At 38.4% G+C, this 22,180-nt stretch overlaps 2 protein-coding genes across 3 annotated transcripts; both read right to left on the reverse strand.

Annotated features, from left to right (window-relative positions):
• Window positions 1-3,036: 3,036 nt before the first annotated feature.
• micall2a (mical-like 2a) lies at window positions 3,037-13,975 on the reverse strand. Of its 2 annotated transcripts, XM_007560493.2 has the most exons (17): window positions 13,547-13,975; window positions 13,310-13,358; window positions 12,151-12,292; window positions 11,869-12,035; window positions 11,655-11,785; window positions 11,083-11,574; window positions 10,821-11,005; window positions 9,896-9,956; window positions 9,276-9,463; window positions 8,344-8,448; window positions 8,139-8,203; window positions 7,845-7,968; window positions 5,277-5,379; window positions 5,045-5,118; window positions 4,425-4,539; window positions 4,288-4,334; window positions 3,037-4,202 (listed from the first exon to the last, which is right to left on the reverse strand). In XM_007560493.2, exons 1-17 carry the CDS (start codon window positions 13,687-13,689, stop codon window positions 4,123-4,125), a joined length of 2,271 nt encoding a protein of 756 aa, XP_007560555.1. In that variant the 5' UTR covers window positions 13,690-13,975; the 3' UTR covers window positions 3,037-4,122. The 2 variants fall into 2 exon arrangements, with proteins under 2 accessions (XP_007560555.1, XP_007560556.1); XM_007560494.1 differs by lacking the exon at window positions 13,310-13,358 and having other exon boundaries at window positions 13,547-13,635.
• A 2,963-nt stretch (window positions 13,976-16,938) lies between these two features.
• Window positions 16,939-20,303, reverse strand: LOC103143804 (retinal homeobox protein Rx1). The gene is made up of 3 exons (XM_007560495.2): window positions 18,994-20,303; window positions 18,547-18,704; window positions 16,939-17,849 (listed from the first exon to the last, which is right to left on the reverse strand). The coding sequence occupies exons 1-3, from the start codon at window positions 19,328-19,330 to the stop codon at window positions 17,436-17,438; spliced, it is 909 nt and encodes a 302-aa protein (XP_007560557.1). The 5' UTR covers window positions 19,331-20,303; the 3' UTR covers window positions 16,939-17,435.
• Window positions 20,304-22,180: the final 1,877 nt, after the last annotated feature.

Raw genomic sequence — 22,180 nt, forward strand, 5'->3', positions numbered from 1 at the left:
TTGCCAGGCATGAGATAAGAGAGGGAGTGCATCAAAGCTGCCTGCTCACAGAGAGAACAGAGCCCTGCATGTCTCCGCTACACAGCAGCCATCATGCACACAGGCAGATACACAGTCCACAACTTATCCCGCACACAGAAAAGCCCTTTTGTGTTGCCAACTGTCGTTTGGAAATGTTGAGCGTGTGCTCGCGCATATAACTTCATTATGCTTTTTAAATACAATTCAGTACCAGAGGTTAAGAGCATTTAAATGCAAAACAATTCATTCTGGTCAGAGTCTTATTCAGCAGCACAAAGTGCGCACAGCACTGTCATCTCCCCTGACCTGTGCACTTAAAACGTCAAAAATGAGAAAATTATACAAGAAAAGCATCAAAGCCAACTTCGGGCTGATGAGTAACAGCTCCGGAGTTGCTCAAAGTATGAAAGTGGAAGGGAGGAAATGTATTAACTGAGTCACAATATTGTTTTACTTGCACCACATACAAATCTCTCTGGTGCATTTAATCCTTCTACCCACAGTTTCTCAGAAAGGAGGATATAAATTATTTTCCTTTGGTGGAAACGGCAAATCCCTGTCTGGATTCTGTTAAAAGGCTTAAAATGTCACTAAATGCCAAGGCTGAGACTCCTGCTAACACGTAGGTCTTAGAGACAAGATGTTAAAGCGTTGAAAGTTACCTGAAATTGATGAGGTTAATATTCTTATCGCAAGCCGAGGCTTCTGAGAGCACGGATATTGAAAATAGCCAGGTAACCCTTCATATTAGAGGCTATCACGCGGATTAGCAGCATAAACAGCAATTACACATTTCATTGTTTATTGTTGGTGGCGTTAAGAAAATGTGGCACGTCGCATAAATTAAAAGGATTGGGATGCTGAGCAGGGTATTTTCCAGCGCCTTTTTATTTTTTCCCCCAGCAAAGACGACAAGAAAATATCCCTGGAAATAAGTCCAAATGCTGGGTTGTAAATGAGTAATTTACCATGAATATCTTCCTTTATCCCTTTACAGCCAAACGAAATTCCAGACCACATTATACAAGCATGGAAGGGTCTGTCACTGAAATTTGAAATAGAGGACAAAGGGCCACTGAGCAAATAGGTTTTTTAGCCACCATCCTCCGAGTTCCCTGCCAGTGTGAATCAGAGGTAAAATACAGTGCATTAAGTCGACCTCTGAGGCAGCACAGAGGAGGGTAGAGTGAGACATTCCGCTATCTATTAAGACTTACGTTATGTATATATTGTGTTTTGAAGGAATTTCACTGATCCACAAAACCAGCAGGGAGGGATAAGAGCGAGTCCCTAAGACCATGTGGTAAGAAACTGCAGAGCAGAATCTCTGGCAAGTTGAAAGTTGCTGTGCCGTTAAGGAGGAAAGTCTGGCAGGATCCTGCATGCCCGCTGATAACATGGTTGGATTAAGGATGTTTAAGGGAAGTGAAAATTATTCATTTGAGATGGATGAAAGCTGCACTTGTCAAGTCCTACCAGTCATGGACTTTATACATTTCATTTCCACTAGCCAGCATGCATAATTTCCCCTCAATGCAAATTTCTACACACACTCACCGAATTTTGTGAGCATATTTACCCCCGCTCTCCCAACGCATTCTCCAACAGTAAATGGATAATCTCCACTCAACAGCGCGCCACAGCCAAAGAAAACAATGCGATTTTGTTTTCAGAAGTGTGAGAATCTCATTTTTGTGCAGGAAGATAAACTTAAATGCATTTCATTGAAAATACTGACTGAATCAAGAAACTTGAGTTCTTTTTTTGTTTTGTTTTTTTTTTTATTTAAGGCTTGCTCGTCACAGTGGCACCCGTTAAATAAAATGCACACTTAACACAGAATGACTACTTATTCTAAGCCTCGATTTCAGTGTTGGTCTAAGAGACGTGTAACTGACAACTGTGCGCATCTCTCCCTCCCTTTTTCTCTCTATACAAATATTATGATCTCTCTGATGAGAATAAAACCTCCATCCTGAATGGCCAATAAATTAGGAGCGCGCTTCTCGTTTACTCATCAGAGCTAATGAGGCTGATAAAATTACCTCGAGGATCATAATTACAGGCTAGTGGCAGAGAATCTGGCAGGGGCTGAAACAAGAGGAAGCAAAATCTAGATCGTGCTGCACGAGGCCGTAAAAACCGTTACACCGATTAAACCTCTAATAATTCATGCATCTTCATCCGAAAAAAAAAAAAAAAAAGAAAAATCCAAATTCATTTCGTCAGTCCTAAAAATGTACAGGATTAACAATATAAAGATGTGCTCAACAGTTGTAGAGATTCCACCTCAAACTGATTTTTACCACCCTTTCATAAAGATTAAGCACTTCATGGGTAATGGCATATTTTAATGAATGATGGCAGCCTGGACATGAGAGCTCACCTCAGAGGATTCCATTTCATCACACATTCACGGGATGAATTGTTTTACTTATGAATATTAATGTACCTCTAATTTGAGGCTGTTGTTAATGCTTGTCGCTAGGAGCTCGGCAAATCAGGTCCCCCATTCCTGTTAAAGCCGTGTATTAGACACCCCAACCACCAAACCCCACCCGACACTAAGCCCTCGCCTTTGATTCTTAATTGCAGAAGTGCAAGCATTCGCAGTAGATGGGGCGCAAAGCTTTAATTAACTCTAATATCACACATTCAGTCTTGACTGTCACCCACATCACGCGTGGCGTTTTTTTTTTTTTTTTGTACCAATATCATCCCCAACTCTGCTCAGCTAGAAAGATTTTTGTTCCAAGTTTGTGATCACGATTTCATGCATCTCAAAATGAGAGAAGTTTTGTTAATTTACCGTCATCGGTTTATTGGATCCATTTTAACTTTGCTTTTAAAAAGGCTTCATTAAAAGCAAAACGTAATGCCATTTTCAAGTCGACGCTTAGCCTTCCATACGAGCGTCGCGTTTTTTGCATCAAACCGCAAAACACTCTTAAAAAGGGAAGGGATCACCTTAGTTTAATAATCTGGGTAAAAAGAAAAAAAAAAAGTCACTATGCATAGCAGTGTTAGAAGGATTTTTATTGAATAGATTTCAAGTTTTAAATTATAATAAATAGAAAAGTGTACAGACGGTTTAATAGCGCCTTCAGGGTGTAAAATTATAAAACATTTTCTCACAAACACAGCAAAAAGACATTTTCACAGATGAGCAACTCCACATGTCCTTTGAACATTTTAATAGCTCAGGTATGGAGCCATTCTGATGCAGATATCAGCAAAGAGTAATGTTTAATTAAACCTGGTTTCGAGATAAAATGCTTAATACAACCTATAGTTTGTAAGCCTTTTCCTCAGCCATGAGCTACAGCTCTGCCTAATCCTCTTTCACATAATGTTATTGCATCAGCACAGCTGAACACTTTTTGTGGCATTTATAAAATTAGCAAAGAAATTAACTGTCTGTACTGTGGCAAATTGGATTTCCCCAAGTTCTTGCCTTGTGATACTGCATACCCAGGCTGCCACCTACAGTACAGCGGGAGATGAGCCACAGCCTGCAGCAGCTCAACATGTGTGGCTCCAGACACATTCGAAGTTAATGAGGAAGACCTTCAATATCCTTTTGGTAAATTAGTTAAAATCCATTATTAAATAAATACTTAAATAATTCAATTTTGGACCAAGACTTTTGAAGGACCGTGCACATAAAAGAGCAGACAGACTTTCTCTGTATTTTAGACTTTAAAATGTTGGTCACAACCTAAAATACAAGATGGTGTTTAACTAAATGCAATATTTTTTTTAAATTACACATCAAATTCTAGTTAGAATATCAATTTCATACTTTTCTAACACAAATGTGTAAATTGTGGGAGTCTTTGTGTGCAGTGTTCTGGTAGAATATACTTTTTTTTTTTTAAACAAAGCTTAAAACAACATTTTAACAGTGAAGCAATGTGTGAGAAAAATCCTGGAAGGAAAAAACAAAGCCATCTTAAAAATAAAAAAAAGAACTGCATGTGAATTTTAAACCAACATTTAACATGTCAACCACTGCTCAATTTTTGATTCATTTCAATTTTATAAACATGACTTTTGTTTAGAAGAATGTTATAAAAGTTACACATAATATTCTCTCGATCATCATTCAACCCGTCTTTTACTTCTTCGCTTGAAGATTTTTGAGATGGAGGATTTCCTTTTAGTTTTGCTTTTCTTCACTCCTGTTCTCCCCAGGAAAAAAATAAATTAAATGGCTTATTAAGGTGTCTTGGAAAAACAGTATTTTTTTTATGGTTAAGTGCTTACCAAGATCTTGCATCATCTTATTCAACTGTTTGTCCTCTTCCACTTCCCTGATGAAAAAATAAATATAAGCTCCAGATAAACCTACAAAATGCATTTGACAAATTCTTAAAAGTACTTCTAAACATTCATTACGTTACCTCAACCTGTCTTCGTCAAGCACCTCCACAATCGCATTTCTACCATCCACAATCTCCATCAGTTGCTGCAGCAGCTTCCTCTCCCTGTGTTGCTCGTCTCTCGACTTCAAGTGATCTGTGATTGGATTATATAGACGACGGTCGTGATTCTCATCTTGTTGTGAGGTGTGTCCAGACTCAAACTGGACATTAGTTGACATTTTCACATCGTGTTTGCCTGCATGGAAAAGAGCTCTCCATGCCTTCAGTTTATGTTGCAAACTAGAAATATTTCCCATAACCCAAGCATGCATTTAGTGTATGTATTCTTTATATCAAATTCCACAGCCAACTCTTTCAAAATATATTGTATGGTAAATATTTACTATTCATTTATTTTTAAAAAGAAATCAGTAAGACAAGAGAAAACATGTGTATACATAAACAAAAATGAGCTTGCCACTACTTTTCTGTTTGAAAAGGAGTAGGAAGGAGTTCCTACTTTTAAACAGGAACACTATCAAATATCAGAGCAGTGTGCCCACAGCTTATGGCGACTGGTGATCAAAGCGTCTCATAATTGGGACAAAGGCCTGTCTGGGTGGGAAGCAGGTTAAAAATATTGGTGATCCTAGTTCTACCTGGCTTTTCCAGCAGCCGCCGAAGTTCTCCCTCCACTCCTGGCTGCTGTTGCTCCAGCTCCTGAGTCCTGGCTCTGCAGTAAAATGTTCATTAAGCCGCCAGACATCTTAAATTATGCAGTTTGTGTTTTATGGTTACAGATCACAAGTCTGTGGTATTTTTAGCTTTGAAACAAGTTCACATGTATATCCACACACACACTTAAAAATGCATCTATAAAGTATTACTCACAGGTAAACAAGCTCAGATTCCTTCCTGATGTACATCTGTTTTTTGCGAATGAGGTTAAACCAGTCTACCATCAGTGGATCCATTAATATGTCCCCTTCTCCCTCTGCAAACAGATTGATGTACAAGTTGCATTTCAGAAGATATTAATATTCTGGAATTAGTAGTTGTATTACCAATATGTACACAGCAATAAGGGGCAGTTCATTTAAATTCATAAAAATTTTAGTCAAAGCTTCAAGTGAGTTTTTTTTTTTTCTTTTTACATGCAACTCATCCGTTCTGTTTGGCTGACACAAGTCAACAGATCTCATTTAAATGTGTCCAGCTGGAGTAAAGGAAATCCTGCAGGGACAAATTAGGTATTTATGTACATCTTCAGAACTGTGCATCTTGCAGATGAACAATGACGACGCAAAGATTCATGTGAATAAATTAAAAAATGAGCACAAAGGATATATATATATATACACATTTATAAAGGTGATTAACTTGTTTTGACCAGATCATTTACAGGCTAGATTTCTGTGAATTTTAAGTTTGGGACAGAAGTGCTTCACCTTTTGGGATAGAGTTAAAGATGTAAGTCTAATATAGTCACTTTTTTGCAATTTTAGTATTAAACATGTGTTGCACATAATGCAAAACATTTTTTTCTGCAAAACTAATTGTAATTACTTCCGTGTAAAACATAAGTGCTTAACTTTCTTATTTAATCTGAACATTGAGCATCACAAGTTGCTCTAAAATGTTCAGTTCTAACAGTCCATTATACCGTTTCAATCAAGCAGGAGTGCATTGAGATCAGGGGAGAAATTTCCAAAATGAAGCTCAGATTTGATTTTGATCACCAACTTAAGATATTTGAAAAAAAATAAAAAATAATGACCTGATCTGTTTAAATATTTATAAAAGACTGGAAGACAGAGATTAAGAGAGACTTATGGAAATCAACATGAGTTAAAGGCCATTACAGAGCCCCCTACAATGGTCTTGAGAGGTACAATACTTTTCAATAATAGCTTCATCTTGCCAGCCTGATGATGCAGTCATGGTGAGGAGATTTTTTTTTAGAGTTTGAGCTGAACTCTTACATTTTGTTCATCTTTGTTTTAATGAAGAATGACATTGTAGAATCTGTGCCATGTGGTTTTTCCCACACTTGAGATTAAAATTAAACCAGTTAAAAATCCGATTAAAGATCAGGTCATTTATAGGTCAGAGCCTTAAGGACTGACTGCAGTTGAACTGGTAGATTAAACAAAATGTACTCTGTCCCCGCAAAAGAGGTACTTGTCTTGACCCAGAATATATTTGTTTAGTCAATGGTTCCTATGCACTTTGAGAATTCCAGTTTGACTAATTTGATACTCAGTCCCAAACCTAGTTAAGGTTTTTCTATTGAAATCAACCTTAAAACCAGAAAATGAATATAAATACAAGTTGACAGAGATGACAGATAGTCTAGAAATACCCTTACAAACCCGACAGCAACCTTCCAACATGCTCACAATTCTAATGTCCAAATATATAAAGAGGGGCACAAATTATATTAAAAGAAAAAAAAATACAAATAGTTAAAGTAACACACTGTCTTTATATCAAATGGTAACCATAATTGCAATCACTGTGCACAAAATCGCAATGGACTGCTTGGACAAGATTTTGTATGATACCAGACATTAGTGGTCAGACATTCACACTTTGTAAAGCTTTTTGGACCAGCTGGATGGACTCTGCTGCCAATAGGTCACACCTGATGCAGTGTCCAGGCAGTTAGAACTCATAACTCACACAAAAACCTACAATTCAGCATAAAACGCTGGTGCTGTAATTAGGGATTACCTACAACCAAATACATTTTGTCACCTCCTGAATGACGCACAAAAGTGTATGATCCTTTGTGCATCAAATCCCAATATGCATTAGTCATAGAGAGTTTATACGGCTAGAAAGTTTAATATTTTAATGTTGCAATACCCCAGTCATGTTGACCTTGAGCAAAGCAATCAGGTCCCCCCCACTCCCACAACCACAAAGGAGAGACTGCATCTCTGTGGGCTGGCTGTGCCTCTCACCTCATTTGGCAGCAATAACTGTAATAGAGATGGCAGGTAATTTACCCTGCAGACAGTGAGTGAATGTGTGAGGCAATCGGGGCACAACTCTGATATCCCCCCGGGATTCAGAAGTCCATACAAATGTAAAATATATTTGGGTGTATATCATTTGCTGCAAATAAGCGAGTGGTGGCCACTGAGTGGACAGTGGATTATTCACCTCCAAGACCAATGCATGTCTGACCAGAAGACATGAAAAGTGAAGCTCATCTTAAATGCCAGCGTAAAAACATTAGATAACAGCAGGAACATAAAGGACAGAGAGATACAGAGCTGAGGGGCAATTATTGGATGCAATTAATGAACATTTTAGCAAAGTTTCTTTAATAGAAAACAAAATGGCATCTGCTAAAATAATCCAACACCAAAAGTGTCTGAGCAGAAAGCAGAAATGATTCTTTTACAAAAAACAAGTGCAATAAGTGTCAGTTTTTGGAAAAGGCTAACCAACCTTCCTCATAGCTGCGGAGCTGCTTTTCCAGCTCAACGCCCTCCCTCTCCAGCTGAACCAGGTTCATCTCAATATCATCCAGCTCCTTCTCAATTTGCTCTACCGGAATGTGATGAAACATCCACTGATTGGGGAGAAAAAAAAAAGAAAAAGAAAAAAAGGCAGGATTATTTTAATTATAAATTTTTACTCTTAACCTAAAGAAGCTCTGCAATTTTTCACCAAGAATGTAATGAAAGCATATTTGCGTTAGTGTTAATTAATCTCTTAAGATACTTAATGGAGGAAACTTACAGAGGGTGACCTCATTTCAGTCCTGAAGGCGGCGTTGGGTGACAAATACTTTCCCTTTTTAGCAGCTAAGAGGTAGATAAAACGGGATTAGATGGTCCTTTCATGCCAGCTTTTCAGACAGCATTGTCAAAATTGACTTACAAAAAACTCAAGATCTACACACCGTCTGGCTTTGATCATTTTTTAAAAGCAAGTGGAAACCAACCTGAAGGATTCTCGAGAATGTCTAAAGCAGTTGTTGAATTAATAGATTCCACAGCTGGAGGTCTGAGTGGGGATTTCACAGGTGAGCAACTACCTTGTTTTAAGCCTAAGAAGAGGAACAGGAGGTTTTACACATTTTAGATTGGCAGTTCAGAAGTTCAGCCTGCAATAGATTCATCGCAGTAACATTTGCATCTGCCTACGCCCATGATGGAAAAGATGTTCCTCTTTTATCACTCTTCAGTTCACGCCACTGGTTGAAACTACAAGTCAACTGGCAACATTAGGAAAGTTTGAGTAGAGGTTTGTGTTTCCCTAATGAAAATCTGATCTTCTGCCTTTAATGTAGCCGTTTTAATATTTATTCTGTATTATTTTTACTTGCAACTTAAAGTTACATTAGACTGATTATGCAAAAGAATTTAACCTTTTCATGTTCTGACATGGCTCATAAGACCCACTTTGATTTCAGAGGTGCTAGACAAGAAATACCGACCATGTACAATAGAGTGCATTGCCTGTTAGAAAAATGTTACTTTTTTTCCCCTCCAATTTGCATGTGATAATGGGATAAAATCCCGCATCAGATCTGAGGCAAAGTACAGAAGTGTATCCAAATGTAGACTTGTGATACAATAAAAAAGAAAAAGAAAAAAAAAGTCAATTCATCACAGTAGCTTTGACTCAATGAAGCTGTGCATTGAAATCAATTACATTTGAACTGAACTGTATGTAAATGGATACAAACCACAATTGTGTCAGACTGGAATGAATGCGACAAATTTGAATCAGGCAAAATAATCAAAGTGCCTCAAAGTGACATCAATTGTGAATTGGAACTACATAAACAAAACAAAAAAATCTAAAATATATCAAAAACACAAAATGTTTTACATTTGCTTGATGCAATCATTATTCAAACAAAAGTCTCACCGACGCCTTCACAGATAGGCAGGGGTTTCCTGGGATTGACTTCCTTTAAGCACACAGGTTCAGACAGACGAAGGGCAACTGGAGGTAGTGCAGGTGTCTGACCTGTGGGAGGCCTTGTTGGACTAATGGGAACATTAGATGAAGTTGTGGTTGTGTAGCAAAGTGAAGGATGTTCAGGTTGACGAGCTCTACAGAAGAGAAACAGTAAAAAAATAAACAAATAAAACAGTTCAACAAAATCCAAAAAAAAAACAACATCAAATGCTTTAAAGTTTTTAAAGAATGAAAAACAGATTAGACTGCCTCACCTTGTATTTTGTAATGTTAAAATGATGTAAAGAGTGATGAAACATTGAACAGAGAGGTTAAAATTAAGAGTTAGCGTAGAGACAGTCAGGCCAGGCACTCCTTGGGGCTTGTTAAGATGGGAGACAGAGCAAGCGGCTGAACTCTGAGCCAGTCAACAAGAGGAATGGAGGAAATTTGGAGAGTCTGCATTCTAGAGAGTGGATAAGCTGAGAGGTCAGACACGTACATTCTTCCAAGACTTAATGCGACCCCTGGACTTGTGTCTGAACTAATTGGTATTAGTGAATATTAATATACTTGCAAACACGTACTTTAATCCTTGCTCAGCTTTCACTGGTGTGAGATTTGTTTGCCACTCCTGGTAGACGGGACCTGTAGAAACAATGAGGGGGGACAAAGAAAAAAAAAGAAAAAAAAATTAAAAAGCAAACATGTCATTAAAACAGCCCATCTGCATGGTCAGTAGTAAACTGTTTTTGAAAACAATAAAATAAAATAAAAACTGTAGCATAGTGTCATCTGCAGGCAGCACTACAAATTACAACTAACAGAAGACCTGCCACACACTTCTACTACATGTGCAATTAAAAAAAAAAAAAAGAATGATTTAGCATATCGCGTTCTGAGCCACCAGACCTCAAGTATCATATTAAGTATAACTCAAAAATGTTGACTATTGCCATCATTTCATATCTTTCTTTGAAACCGTCATGCTTGCAGTGACTTTGTTTCGTTTCCCCCACAGCAGCTAGCGTCTTGAAATCTCACTCAGGAGACTGACAAATCATCTTTGTGTACACGTAAAAATTCCCCCAAAGAGAGCAAAACCACATTTTGTAATTTGCAGGATTCTCAAGGCACATATAACTAAGCAGGCAATTTAAGTCCAAAAGACTTGACACTGTTAAATAAATAAATAAATATTAAACAGCTCTGATAGCATTCACAATTAAATCCAACAATCATGCAGCAGTCTTCAAACCCACTGACAACTATTCACATGCATCCATCCCAGGAGAATGACAGTTCAATAAAAGTTCATTAGTTTGAGACAGAAATGTCAGCTAAAAGCCTGCCAAATGCTCTGGCTGTGTAAAATGGGGCAGCAATGACAAAAGAGCTTTGTTTTCTATAAATGTCTGAGGCAGACAGAAAGAATGAGGCTGAGGTGGGGGTGTTGGCAACATGTCAAATAGTGGATCAAGAACAAGTGAACTGAAATTGCATGGAGCGTACCTTTGGCCGTCGTGTGTACCGCTGTTGGCCTGGTGTTGTCCTTGTTGATAGTCTTCAGACATTGTGATTCCTCGTTGTTTGCTTGGCTGGTACCGGTTTGTCTTTCCCGGTTCCCTGCTGTGTCTTGGTTGCCTTTATTCTTCCTCAAACCAGGGAAGTCTTTTGAAACTGGGTCAACGCAAAATCTACAAAGGAAAGAAAGTCCTCGCAATCAAATAAAGTCCACATTCAGAGAAACAGACTTTATTGTAGCGATACTTGCCGACTTTCTGCAGATCTGATGGTGAACAGGTTCTTGTTGTTATTGTTGCAGTTTCCCCCACCTGGTTCCTTTCCGATCGTCTGCCTAGCCTCGTTTCCGTCACCAGAACTCAGAGGGACCTTTGGATCTCCCGAGGACATGATGGGCTTCCCATTTCCAGGTGAAGATCCTGCAACTTGCGGCACAGTTTGGAAAAACCTCTGCCGGGCTGCCTGAGTCTTCTGGGCTGAGGCTGTCCAAGACTGGGAATTCGGAGCAGGACTTAATGACTTTGGCAAAGCATTGATTGGGGCTGATGGCACGGAGGATACAGACGGTGGTGTCAGAAGAGTCTTCGCAGCACAGTTTGGTGGCACAGCTGAATAGCATGATCCAGTTGTGTTCAAGAGGCAGGTTTTGGAACTGTTCTGATGGGTGTTACAGACAAACATGCCTGGACTCTTCCCAGGTTTGTAACTTCCTGTATGAAGTACGCAGGAGCACTCAGTGCACCTAAGGAACGTTAGCATTTATGTTACAAATGGAAAAATGAAATATTACAAAAAACATTCCTGATAATAGACTTCCCTTACTTGAAACAGCTTCTGTGGTAGAGTTTTCCTTCTACAAAGTGTCTCTGCACCAGATGGACGTGACTCTTGCATGCGACACATTTGCTGTTAAGAGTTCCAGTCTTATTTACATTGTCAGCCAAAACCATCCTCTGGGGGAGGGGGGAAAAAAAAACTAAAATGAAAAAACTTAATCTACTGATTGATAATTAATTAAAAGACAAACAAAGCTAACCTCAGCAGCAGCTCCATCCACCTTTGGTGATTTGCGAGCAGCGACAGTGGAAGGTAAACAGTTCTCCGCGCCAGATTTAGACGCCAACATTTTGGCGACCACTGGTTGATTCTTCTTCTCTGATGGCTCTTCTTTGGAGCCCTCTGCTGGCCTTTTGACTCCACCAACTAAGAAGAAGTTACACTTTATTAAAGAGAAAGACACACTCCAACAAATGATATATATGACCAATGTTTGACATTTTTTTATGGAACAAAGAATTTCCAAGGAAAAGATACTCACTAGGGGGTCGTCCTTTGAAGTAGTTGTAGTACTGAGACACATAAGTTAGAATGCTCAGCCTGTCAGGGATCTTTAAAGCCACCATGTCTTCAGCATCCAACAAAGCTGGAATGCCCAACTTCTCTTCTGCAACTTGAAAGGCCTTAAGAAAATAAATGTTGCAAAAGTAATGTACGAGCCAGTCCAGCCACACAACACAAAAACAGATATCCTAACAATGAATAATTATTTCAGTAACTTCTTGTACATACAATAATGTAACTTTAAATAGAGTGGGAGCATTCAGTACTAAGGTTCAGAAAGGTTAAAAAAAAAATGGATGATGAATAATGAATGCAACTTCCTGCCAGCTTGTGGGGAATTGTGCCAGGGCATTGTTCATTTATCAGTCTAGACGCACCTCCTTTGGTAACAATTAAAGCAGGCAAAGCTACCTTTACCACATGCTACCAACAAATTTTTTACTCAAGATTTAAAAAAAAAAAAAAAACAAAACACCATAAGTAACATGATACTGTTCATGAAATATAGAGGAGTGTAAATTACTTCACTCATGTTTCAGCACAGGGGGCATTAACAGAAGTTTAAAACTTAGCCTAATCAAACATTCTACTCCCTGGCCTCAAATTGGTTTGTCTTGTGACACTGAAGAGTACAGAGAGATCCATCATGATGTGGATCGAATAGCAGATGACAGCAAGCTTCATTCAAAATGAATAGGCTGGACAGCCATTCCCCTGAGATCAGTTTTTTTTTGCTGACTGTCAGGATCATCCAGGACAACAAGGAAGTAATACAAAGAGTAGTACTCTGCAGGAGACCCAACTCTCAGAGGAAGCCGCTATGATGGCAGAGGACTAAATAAACAACCTTTCTGCTTATATCACCTGGAGGTTAGCCAAATAAATGAGCTTAAATATATAAATGCAGGAAAATCTGAAGTGAAAATGTAGACTGTGCCATTAAAAATGTACATGCAGCTAAATATTAAACGAGCAACAGAAATGCCTGGGACAGAACAAATATTGCCCACTGCTGCCTGTGCAGTCATGCATCTGGTTTGAATAAAAATGTGCGTTTTGGAACACATCCCAGGTTTGCTTCAGTTTAAAATTTGCTTCATTTTGTAAACTAAATGTTCAACAACCTCACGTCTTACCAGTCTATTGTTCTCAAACACATCCTCCTTTTTTAGTGAGTCATAATCTCTGAGAGGGGGGGGAAAAAAACAACAAAAAATGAATTACAGAGGTAACAGATGTGAAAACTTAATTAAAACTAGTAAAGATATTTTCTTAAACGTTTCATCTTCAGGACAGCTCAACAACCCATTCAGTTGTTGAGGGTAGCAGAACGACTTTCTTTAAGACAAATCTGACACATTTTAAATACTTACATGAGATCCGGTCTGTATTTGTGTATAAGAGCACAAAACGCCAGTCCGTTCCTGAATGAAGTCGTCATGTTAGTGACGGCAACATCTCTGTAACCATCACACTGAATTTTACACCACTGCTCCAGCGCCTTGATGGCCGCCATGCTTCCAGCGACGCGGTTCCCTGAGACTCAGAGCGGACTAAACCGGCGGAGCTTTTGAGCGTTTGTGGTGGAGGCAAAGGAAAGGGGAGTTAAAAAAAACAAAACAAAGTTTCCCTGCTCGGAGGTTTGACCGTGAACTGTGTCGCTGCAGCTGCGTCCTGTTTCCTTCGCTTTTGCTCTGACTAGCCGCTGACTCTCCGGGAAGAGTTTCTGCTGCTGGTGGTGTGGGTTTCTCAGCTCATTACACTAATTGGCATAGGCATGGTAGTCCGTCATTCACAGCAGCTGATTAAAACTCGCCCTTAAATGGGCTTAAAAAAAAACACACACACACAAAAAAAACAACGTTCTATTAATGATTTACGTACTTTTTCGCGTAACTGCTGAATGTTTTAATGTATGTAATTGACTTTGTTCAACCTAAAACCAACACTAAGCGGAGCAGACATTAATTAATATCATGTTCGCAGCATAGCTGGAGTTCATTGGATTGGAATTTCAAAATTTAGGGGTTGTTAAAATTTCTGACAGTCTTATTATTGGAAAGATGCTTCGTCTTCTGAGACAAGACAAGGCAAGGTATTCATATTTAGAATAATGTATTGTGGTTTACAGGAAAGTAAAGGAACAAAAACACATAAATAGCAAGAAGTACATCAACTGAATCAGAAAATGTTCAGCATCTTATGAAAAAGGAAAATGTAAAATACATCTTGTAAGCCACTTATTCATCTTTTATGAAAGTAATTAGCCTATTCTGTTGTAAACAATAATGCTTTAATTCCTGTTTTGGAGAAGGCAACAGTTTTTTGTCTCTGACCTGATTAGGTATTTCATATCCAATAAGCACCACTGAAATGTATTTAGTTTTAGGGTAATTAATTTTAAATTGTATGTTAATACAAGCTTTCTCAGAGGTTTTCTCGCCATGGACACATTTCGTGATTAGGGATTGTGCATAGATATTCAGTAAAAGTAGCCCCAAGAATGGAGCCTTGTGGAACTCCACACATGTTCTTTGCTTGCATGATTTATAATTGCCAAATGGCACAAACTACTCACCGTAAGAGCTAAACCAAGCTCACATAATTTGGGTCAAATATGAGAAAATTCACATTTGTGTGACCAAATATTGTATAGATAATGATAATTCAGATTAGTTGCTACCAGATCAGTTCACAAGTTTTAATTCTTTACGACAAATTGATCTGTTTGTTTGCTCATCAGAGCAAAACATTTCATTTTCATAAAGATTAAACTGATTTTTCTGTTTTTTATTTTATTTTATTTGTTGCATAGAGATTGTGGAGTTATATATTCACCATTACTGTACTTGTCAAGTAGGTTTGCATTTTACAACTAGTCCAGCTGTTCTTGCACCTCTTCATGTATTATCATATCCTAAACTGCATAAATAAGGAAAAACAATGCTTATATTATAACATTATAGAGGATATAAAAAAGGCTAGAATAGGGGCAGATTCATCCCACATTAACATGGAAAAAAAAAAAGCTGGATCTAACCTATTTAGAAAAGCAAAATTTGACCCACTGATCTTGTCAGACAGAGTTCAAACCTCTGACTCAGGGAATATAATTAGTGTGAGACCAGAGCTTAATTTGAGTCTATAAAATGTGAGTAACCCATACTGACCTCATTCACTCAAAAACTGTCACTACTATAAGTTATCGTCTATTGTACCACATTTAGACAACGGCTGCTAAAGCGGTTTTACATTGCCAAGAAATATATAACCTACTTGATTTTGTAAATTTATTTTAAGTGAATGTAAATATTGCAGGTGGATCTAAACCACTCCATCTCTCCTGCTTGTGGGAGCGTCTTAATGCCCAGAAGGGGGCAGTATCTCACTGCACTGTGTGAGGACTCTCCTAAAGATGACTCTTTAAAGAAGATTCAAACTTCTTTAAAGTTTGAATCTGATGATTCTAGTTCTCAAACTAGAATCATCAGAAGAAGTGCCTTTTTTTCTTGCTTATCCTTTTATCCTATCTAGAGTATGACTTAAAAAAAAAAAGGTTTAATACTGGTGTAATTCTGAGACAAATAATTGGATGTAATTTGGTATTATGGGTAAAAATCTGACTTATCCTCTGTAGTTTTACAGGTGTTTTTGGAAAGTGTGGAATTAACAATAAGGACAAGAATAAAAACCTAATTGCTTAGCAGCTCCTGGAATAGTCAAGAGTCGTCTGTGGAATTTATCTGTTCAATAGGACCAGGATTCATGATTTCATTTTTTAGCTGTTTCCGCCTTTTCCTGACAGGACTGTGTTCTTACATGCAGACATCCTGGCTGCAACCTAAGAGGTCAGGGATGTCATTAGTGAACTCATTTAGAAATCACTTGACTGTATCCCATTTTTTGCATTGCCCTTATGTTAGCATTTGTCATTTGTCATTGTTATCTGATAGAGCTTCAGCACAGTGGAGCGTTCCATTAACATACCATCAATCACATTTAAGATGTGCTGAAAACTGCATTCGGAGACAAGAGTGCAAATAAAATGACCAGATTTTAAATAAAGTGGAGAACTTCTAACCTCCTCCAACAGAAGCAATTGTGATATTACACTGAAAATACAAACTGAAAGAAATCAGTGGTGCCATGACGAAAGGCCGACGGGTGTAGTGGGGGTTGGTTTATGTTTTGTGCCCCTTATGTTTACCTATGGTGCCCGCTGAACACTCTCTCTACACGCACGCAAACACACCCCACCACTAACAAGATATTTCTTTTCAAATGTTAAAGAAAAAAGATTAAGTAATTGGAGATGTTTTTATAACTATTGTGAGTTTTTTGTCCTTCACAAGTTAATAAAAATAAATAAATAACAACACAACTCAAATTCAGTTGTGAGTTTTGGTTTTGGTGAGCCAAACAAAGCTTTTTATTGGTTCCAATCAGTCTAACGCTTCAGTTTTAACGCTGATTTTGTCCAGCGTTAAAACTGAACAAAATTTGCACTTTTTTTTACATTTTTTTTATTATTTTGGTTGACTTTAGGTCCATTTAACATTTTTTTTTTTTCTGGGAGAATAACATATATCTCAAAATTTTGTTTAGTTCTCAATAAATGTACCAAATGGAAAGAAAAGAATCAAATAATTTTAATTGTTCTACTTCTTTTACCTTTGTGAGTATTATTGTCACATTATTTCTTCATCACAAGCGTGCGTGTGCAGGAACCTCCACACTAAATGTAAGAATTAAAACTACACAAATCTGGGTTGCTTTGCATTTTTAATGGAGTTAGTCGTCAAATGCAAAATAATTAAAAACTATCTTATTTGGCGATTAATTATAGGGAGTTAAAATGTATACTTTATTCATTATCATTCAATGTGTTTTTAGGAAATGAATGTCAAAAGAAGAATTTTAACAAGAAAAAAAATATGGATACATTCAAATCTTTCTGAGCAAAAATATACTTATTTTATAAGTTATTTTTAGTATAAATTTATGCACAAAGTTAATAAAGGTAAAATGCATTTTTTACATGAATTAAGACTAAAAAAAGAAAATAAAATATAAACATGTTGTATGATAAAATATCTGATAAGTAATGATTTCGTAGAAATTATACATTAAATATAAGCTATTTAGTCAATGGTCTGTTATTTAAGGCAAAGTGACGACATGTTTGCCAAGAAGTTCAAAAAGTTCAGTACACTGATGGTGTCCAGAGTTTTTTTTCTGTATAAACAGGAAGAAGGAACATTGTTAGTCACTGGGAATGACATCGGTTTCCTGTGTTTGTGCCTGTAAGTCACTGCCTGACATGTTTACAGTGTTATGGATCTCGGCCTCATGCTCTCTGGCTTTGGCCCGCAGCTTGGCGATGCTGCAGGAGCGGAGCTCCTCTGAGCTGTGCCCCTCCGGCCTCTCCCACTTCCCCAACCTCAGGGTCACGGGCTGCTTCCGTACGCTCGGCACAGAAGCCGGCGCTTTTGTCCATGGGTAGATCTCTCCTTCCTGTTGTCTCTCCCAAGCCTCGCTGCTGCAACTTTCTGTCTGCGTGAGGTCTGGGCTCCTCCGCTCACTTATGCCGTCGTCTCCTTTCGTGAGAGGCCGAGCGAGCTGGCTCTGGATTTTTAACTGCCGTCTCATCTTGGCTCGACGGTTTTGAAACCAAACCTTTAAAGCAAATGAAAGAAAATATATGGGCAGACATGAGATGTGAGAAAATGTAGATTATTTTTTAAGAACTTCACATTAATTGACAAGACACGGAGGTATTAAATTTCACCATTTTAAAAAAAATGCATAACCTTTAAATTTCTCAAGTTGATTTCTTGAAAAAAAATATGAAATTCTATATTCTAAAAGCCTGGTAATTGTTTATTTAAATATGCAGTAATTTGTATAAAGTGAAAATAAAAAATGGAAGCTGAATTTAAAGACTAAAAATGTCCAACGCCATTCAAGACGACAGTGAAAAATGATCAGATTCTATTAGCCTCATTTAAACACTTTTTACCTTTTTGATTTTTGCCTTACCTCATGTTACCAAGACTTTATTTCAAGAGGAAAAATAAGTGTTTAATTGTCTAAAATGAAGGTGCAAGATGAATAAAGTTAAACATACTGCTAAGCTTGGACAATGTGGCTATTTTGAATTGTTTATTGTCCCTGTTAGTAATGTGTCACGCAGGAGGCACACATTTTTAGAAGTTCAAGCTATGAAAAAACAATAAAATAAAATCTATTCTGTCATGGTTTTGACAGAATAGAAAAAGCTGGGATAAAAAAAAAAATAAAAAAAAAAGCTTCATGTGCAGCCTGACGCTGATCGTGAAACAGTTCCAGCAGACTCATTCAGAGCACAACTTACCTGAACTCTGGCCTCAATCAGATCCAGTCTGAGGGCCAGAGCCTCCCTCATGAAGACATCTGGGTAGTGTGTTGTTTTGAAAGCCTTCTCCAGCTCCTCCAGCTGCCAGCTGCTGTAGTTGGCTCGTGCACGCCGTTGCTTCACTGGCCTCTGTTCATCTGGAAAGTACGGGACAAGCACCAATTAGACAACTGCCAACGGGTGACGGGGAACTAATGGCCCTAGATTGGATAATTAGTGCGGCAATCACTAGACTCGCATTAACACTGCTTGATAATTGATTGTTAGTTACGAGCTGTTAGACAGTCTTTTGTAAACATTTACACTCGCTCTCACAGACTGTCTTAAAAGCCGTGGGTACCAATTTGGGCTGCGCTCTGTCTCAGTGAGTCCAAAACCACAGAAGCAGAATTATTTCTGGCCAAATTAACCGAGGGTAGAACTCACCTTCGCTCTCAGCTAGTGGTCCTATCCCAACCGCCTGTGTGGCCAGCAGCAAAGATTCTTTGCAAGCCTCTGGCTGAAGATAATTCCTCAGGGATTCATAGCTAAAAAAGGGCCCAGGAATCAGGAACTGAGGTGGAGTGCTCAGCCTGGCTGGGAACGCAGGGAAAAAGTGAGCTGCAGGAGAATGGAAAACTGCAGGGAAGAGTGTGGACACCATTTGGCTTGGCCTGAACATGTCCTCTTGATTAAGAGTCCAATTTTTGATGATGTTCCTCAGATAAGAGCCAGGGTGACTTCTAGTGGGATGCTGTTTGAATGGCGACATGCATCCCAACATCCACGGTAAAAAAAAAAAAAGTATAACTGCAAAGATGTGTCCACTTTGCTACAGGCGCTGCTGCTGCTGCTGCTGCTGCTATATGTGGCTGTGGCACTCAGTGCAGGTAGAAGGTGTTGCTTAAAAAGTGAAGGTAGAGCTTGAGTAGGAGGTGGTCTCACCTTGGCTTCCCCCTCCTACCTGGTCACATTAAACCAAACACTTTACTTTATGGGAATGGATTTTATTTTACCTCTTAAATACCATCACACCATCCATACTTGCTTTATTTGTTGTAGCTGTTCCAACAACATAAATCCTAGAATCTTTTTCTGACGTATAGCGTATGCTCCTCATTCTCAGGCTTCATCTGGGACAAGTCGAAACACCTTTTGGCTTCTGAAGTGTCAGTGAGTAAGACCAAAGGCAGCATGATCAACCTAGAAGCTATCCGAGCCGTCGCCTGACCGGCTTAAACCGTGTCAAGAACCGCAAAAACAAAACCACTGCAACGGAGAAGTCATGAAAACCGTTGCTCCGCTCTGAAGGACGAAAGGCAAACAGAAGAGCAGCAGACCCTGAAAAACAGGTCCCAAAACAAACACAACGGGTAACAAACCTCTGAGTTTGTCAGCTGTTTTTTAAATCTTTGCAGATATTCTGTTTGTCCTGAAACTTTTTTATCTTCATGCATCTGCATATTTGTAACTTTTCCAACATTCAGTGCTATATTTGTGTCAATTCAGGTGATTTTCTCATTTAAAATGTCCGATTTAAATATATATATATTTTTTTGAAATTACTAAAACTTTTGGTACCAAGCAGCTATATCATGCATACACAGTGGTGCTTTCCCCTTTTCCGCTTCCTCACACAAAAATAAACACACTCACATAAACACACACTCACTCCCATGACAAAAATGAGCGTCTTCAACATGCAACATATCAGAAATATTAAGAACTAAAAAATAAATTGATATTAAGAACAATGAAGATGTAGGGGAAATTATTTTTATATTTAGAATGAAGGTTAATAGGCTTAAAATCTATGGAATAGAATTTATTCTTTAAGAAGCAATATTTTGAACGTCATGGTTAAATTCAGAAATGCTGTCCAGGCTCCATAGAAAACACAGAAATATCTGCAGGGACATTGTTATTATTTTTTATTCAACGGATTCACAGAATAAGCAACTTCTAATTTGTTTGGAGTGATAGATAGATAGAACTGATAGAATTCTGTCTCCCCTTGACAGCAGCACCCTGGGCAAAAAGCCACATCACCCATATCAAAATGTTACATTAAGTGCATATAATCAATGTTTCCTGTGATTTGATGCCTTCAGAAGAAAAAAAAAAACTATAGAAAAAAACATGACTGTCTATAGAAGACACATCCAAGCTGTTAAAATGCATTGAAGCATGCAACGGAGATGTAAAGAATTAATTTTGATGATCTGAATCTGCTGGTGTCAATCTCAAGAGATCCTTGGGTGAGAGGTAGGTTACATCCTGCACCACTCTTCTATCAAAGAGCAACACAGAGAAAGCACAACTTTATGCGCAGGACGACCAGTCGACCTATCAGACATGCAATCAAGCAAACTGCATGTCGAAGGACCGTGAAGTTTCCTGTTGCACTTTCAGTGCAAACAGCTGTGCCACTGTGTAGCTGCAATGTGATGTTATCTCAAGAGAGTTTTAAATGCTATGATATTGTTGTAAGCATTGCAACTTATTTACAAAAACCTTTTTTTTTTTTTTTTTTTTACCTGCTTGAGTTACCTGCTTGTTAAGTCTGGCAGAGCTGGTGTGGGAATCCCTTTAGCAATTTTTCTCAGATTTGACAAGATTCTTTTTCTTTTTACTGGTGTAATATCTTTTTACTGGTTAGATAGCTAACCTCATTATGATTAAATTAATTGGTTTTGCTCAACTGCATTGAACATTTTTATTTTAAATATAGTGCATTAGCGTTTTTGGCAACAAAAACAAAGTTCTGAAATTGATCAAAATCTGTGAGAGATTACAAAACTTGAGTTTTGATCATCATCCAACTGTCATACACACATTTTAAAATTTGTAATAAATGTTGCCTAACGCATGAAGAATGTTTCCATGTCTACACCTCGGCACATTAACAGTCAGGACAGGAAGATTATTAACACTTTTTTCATCTCTGAGCGAGACAGCTGCAGCTTAGCGCTGACGGATCTCTGATGAGACGATGAGCTCTGTCTGTGTGAATTAAACCCAGGTGTGTCAATTAATCCAGAGACACAAATCAGCCAACAACACACCTCGCTGACTGCTCAGATAATGGGGGGGCCAGGCGGGGAGGGGGAACATCCAGCTGTCGGTGTTGTCACCAATGAAACAGGCAACTTAAGGTGGCTTTGATCAGCGAGGCAGCTGGCCAGAGCTCAGGTGAGTCACAGGACGGTTGGTCCTCTGTAGGCAGCGAAAGGCTTGAAACTCCATCACCTGTGTGGCCCTTTCATCTGCACCTGTTCAAACACCAAACTGATGCCTCAGCGGAGGAAATAAGCTGCAGAGCAGTTTGTGTTTCTTCAAATATTTAGTTGAAACTAAAAGCTGAGGCTGGGTGGAGCTGAGAGGTTGGTTTCTTTTCAGCATTTACCTGGTATACTTAAGACTTACTAAGTCACGAAATCACTTCCAGATTATGACCTGCGGACTGCATTTTCTTGGGGATTGGCCAAACCTAAATGTGATCCAGATCACTTGCCACAAACTTAAAATAGGCTGCTTTAAACTTTTTGTAAAGTTTAAACTAGGAAACAACTGTCCACCTGAAGTCTCAATGTGTAAAAGTTTGGATTTTAAAGTCAGATATTTGCAATATGGT

This window comes from Poecilia formosa, unplaced genomic scaffold, assembly GCF_000485575.1.
Source record: "Poecilia formosa unplaced genomic scaffold, Poecilia_formosa-5.1.2 Scaffold115, whole genome shotgun sequence".
Lineage (NCBI taxonomy): Eukaryota > Metazoa > Chordata > Actinopteri > Cyprinodontiformes > Poeciliidae > Poecilia > Poecilia formosa.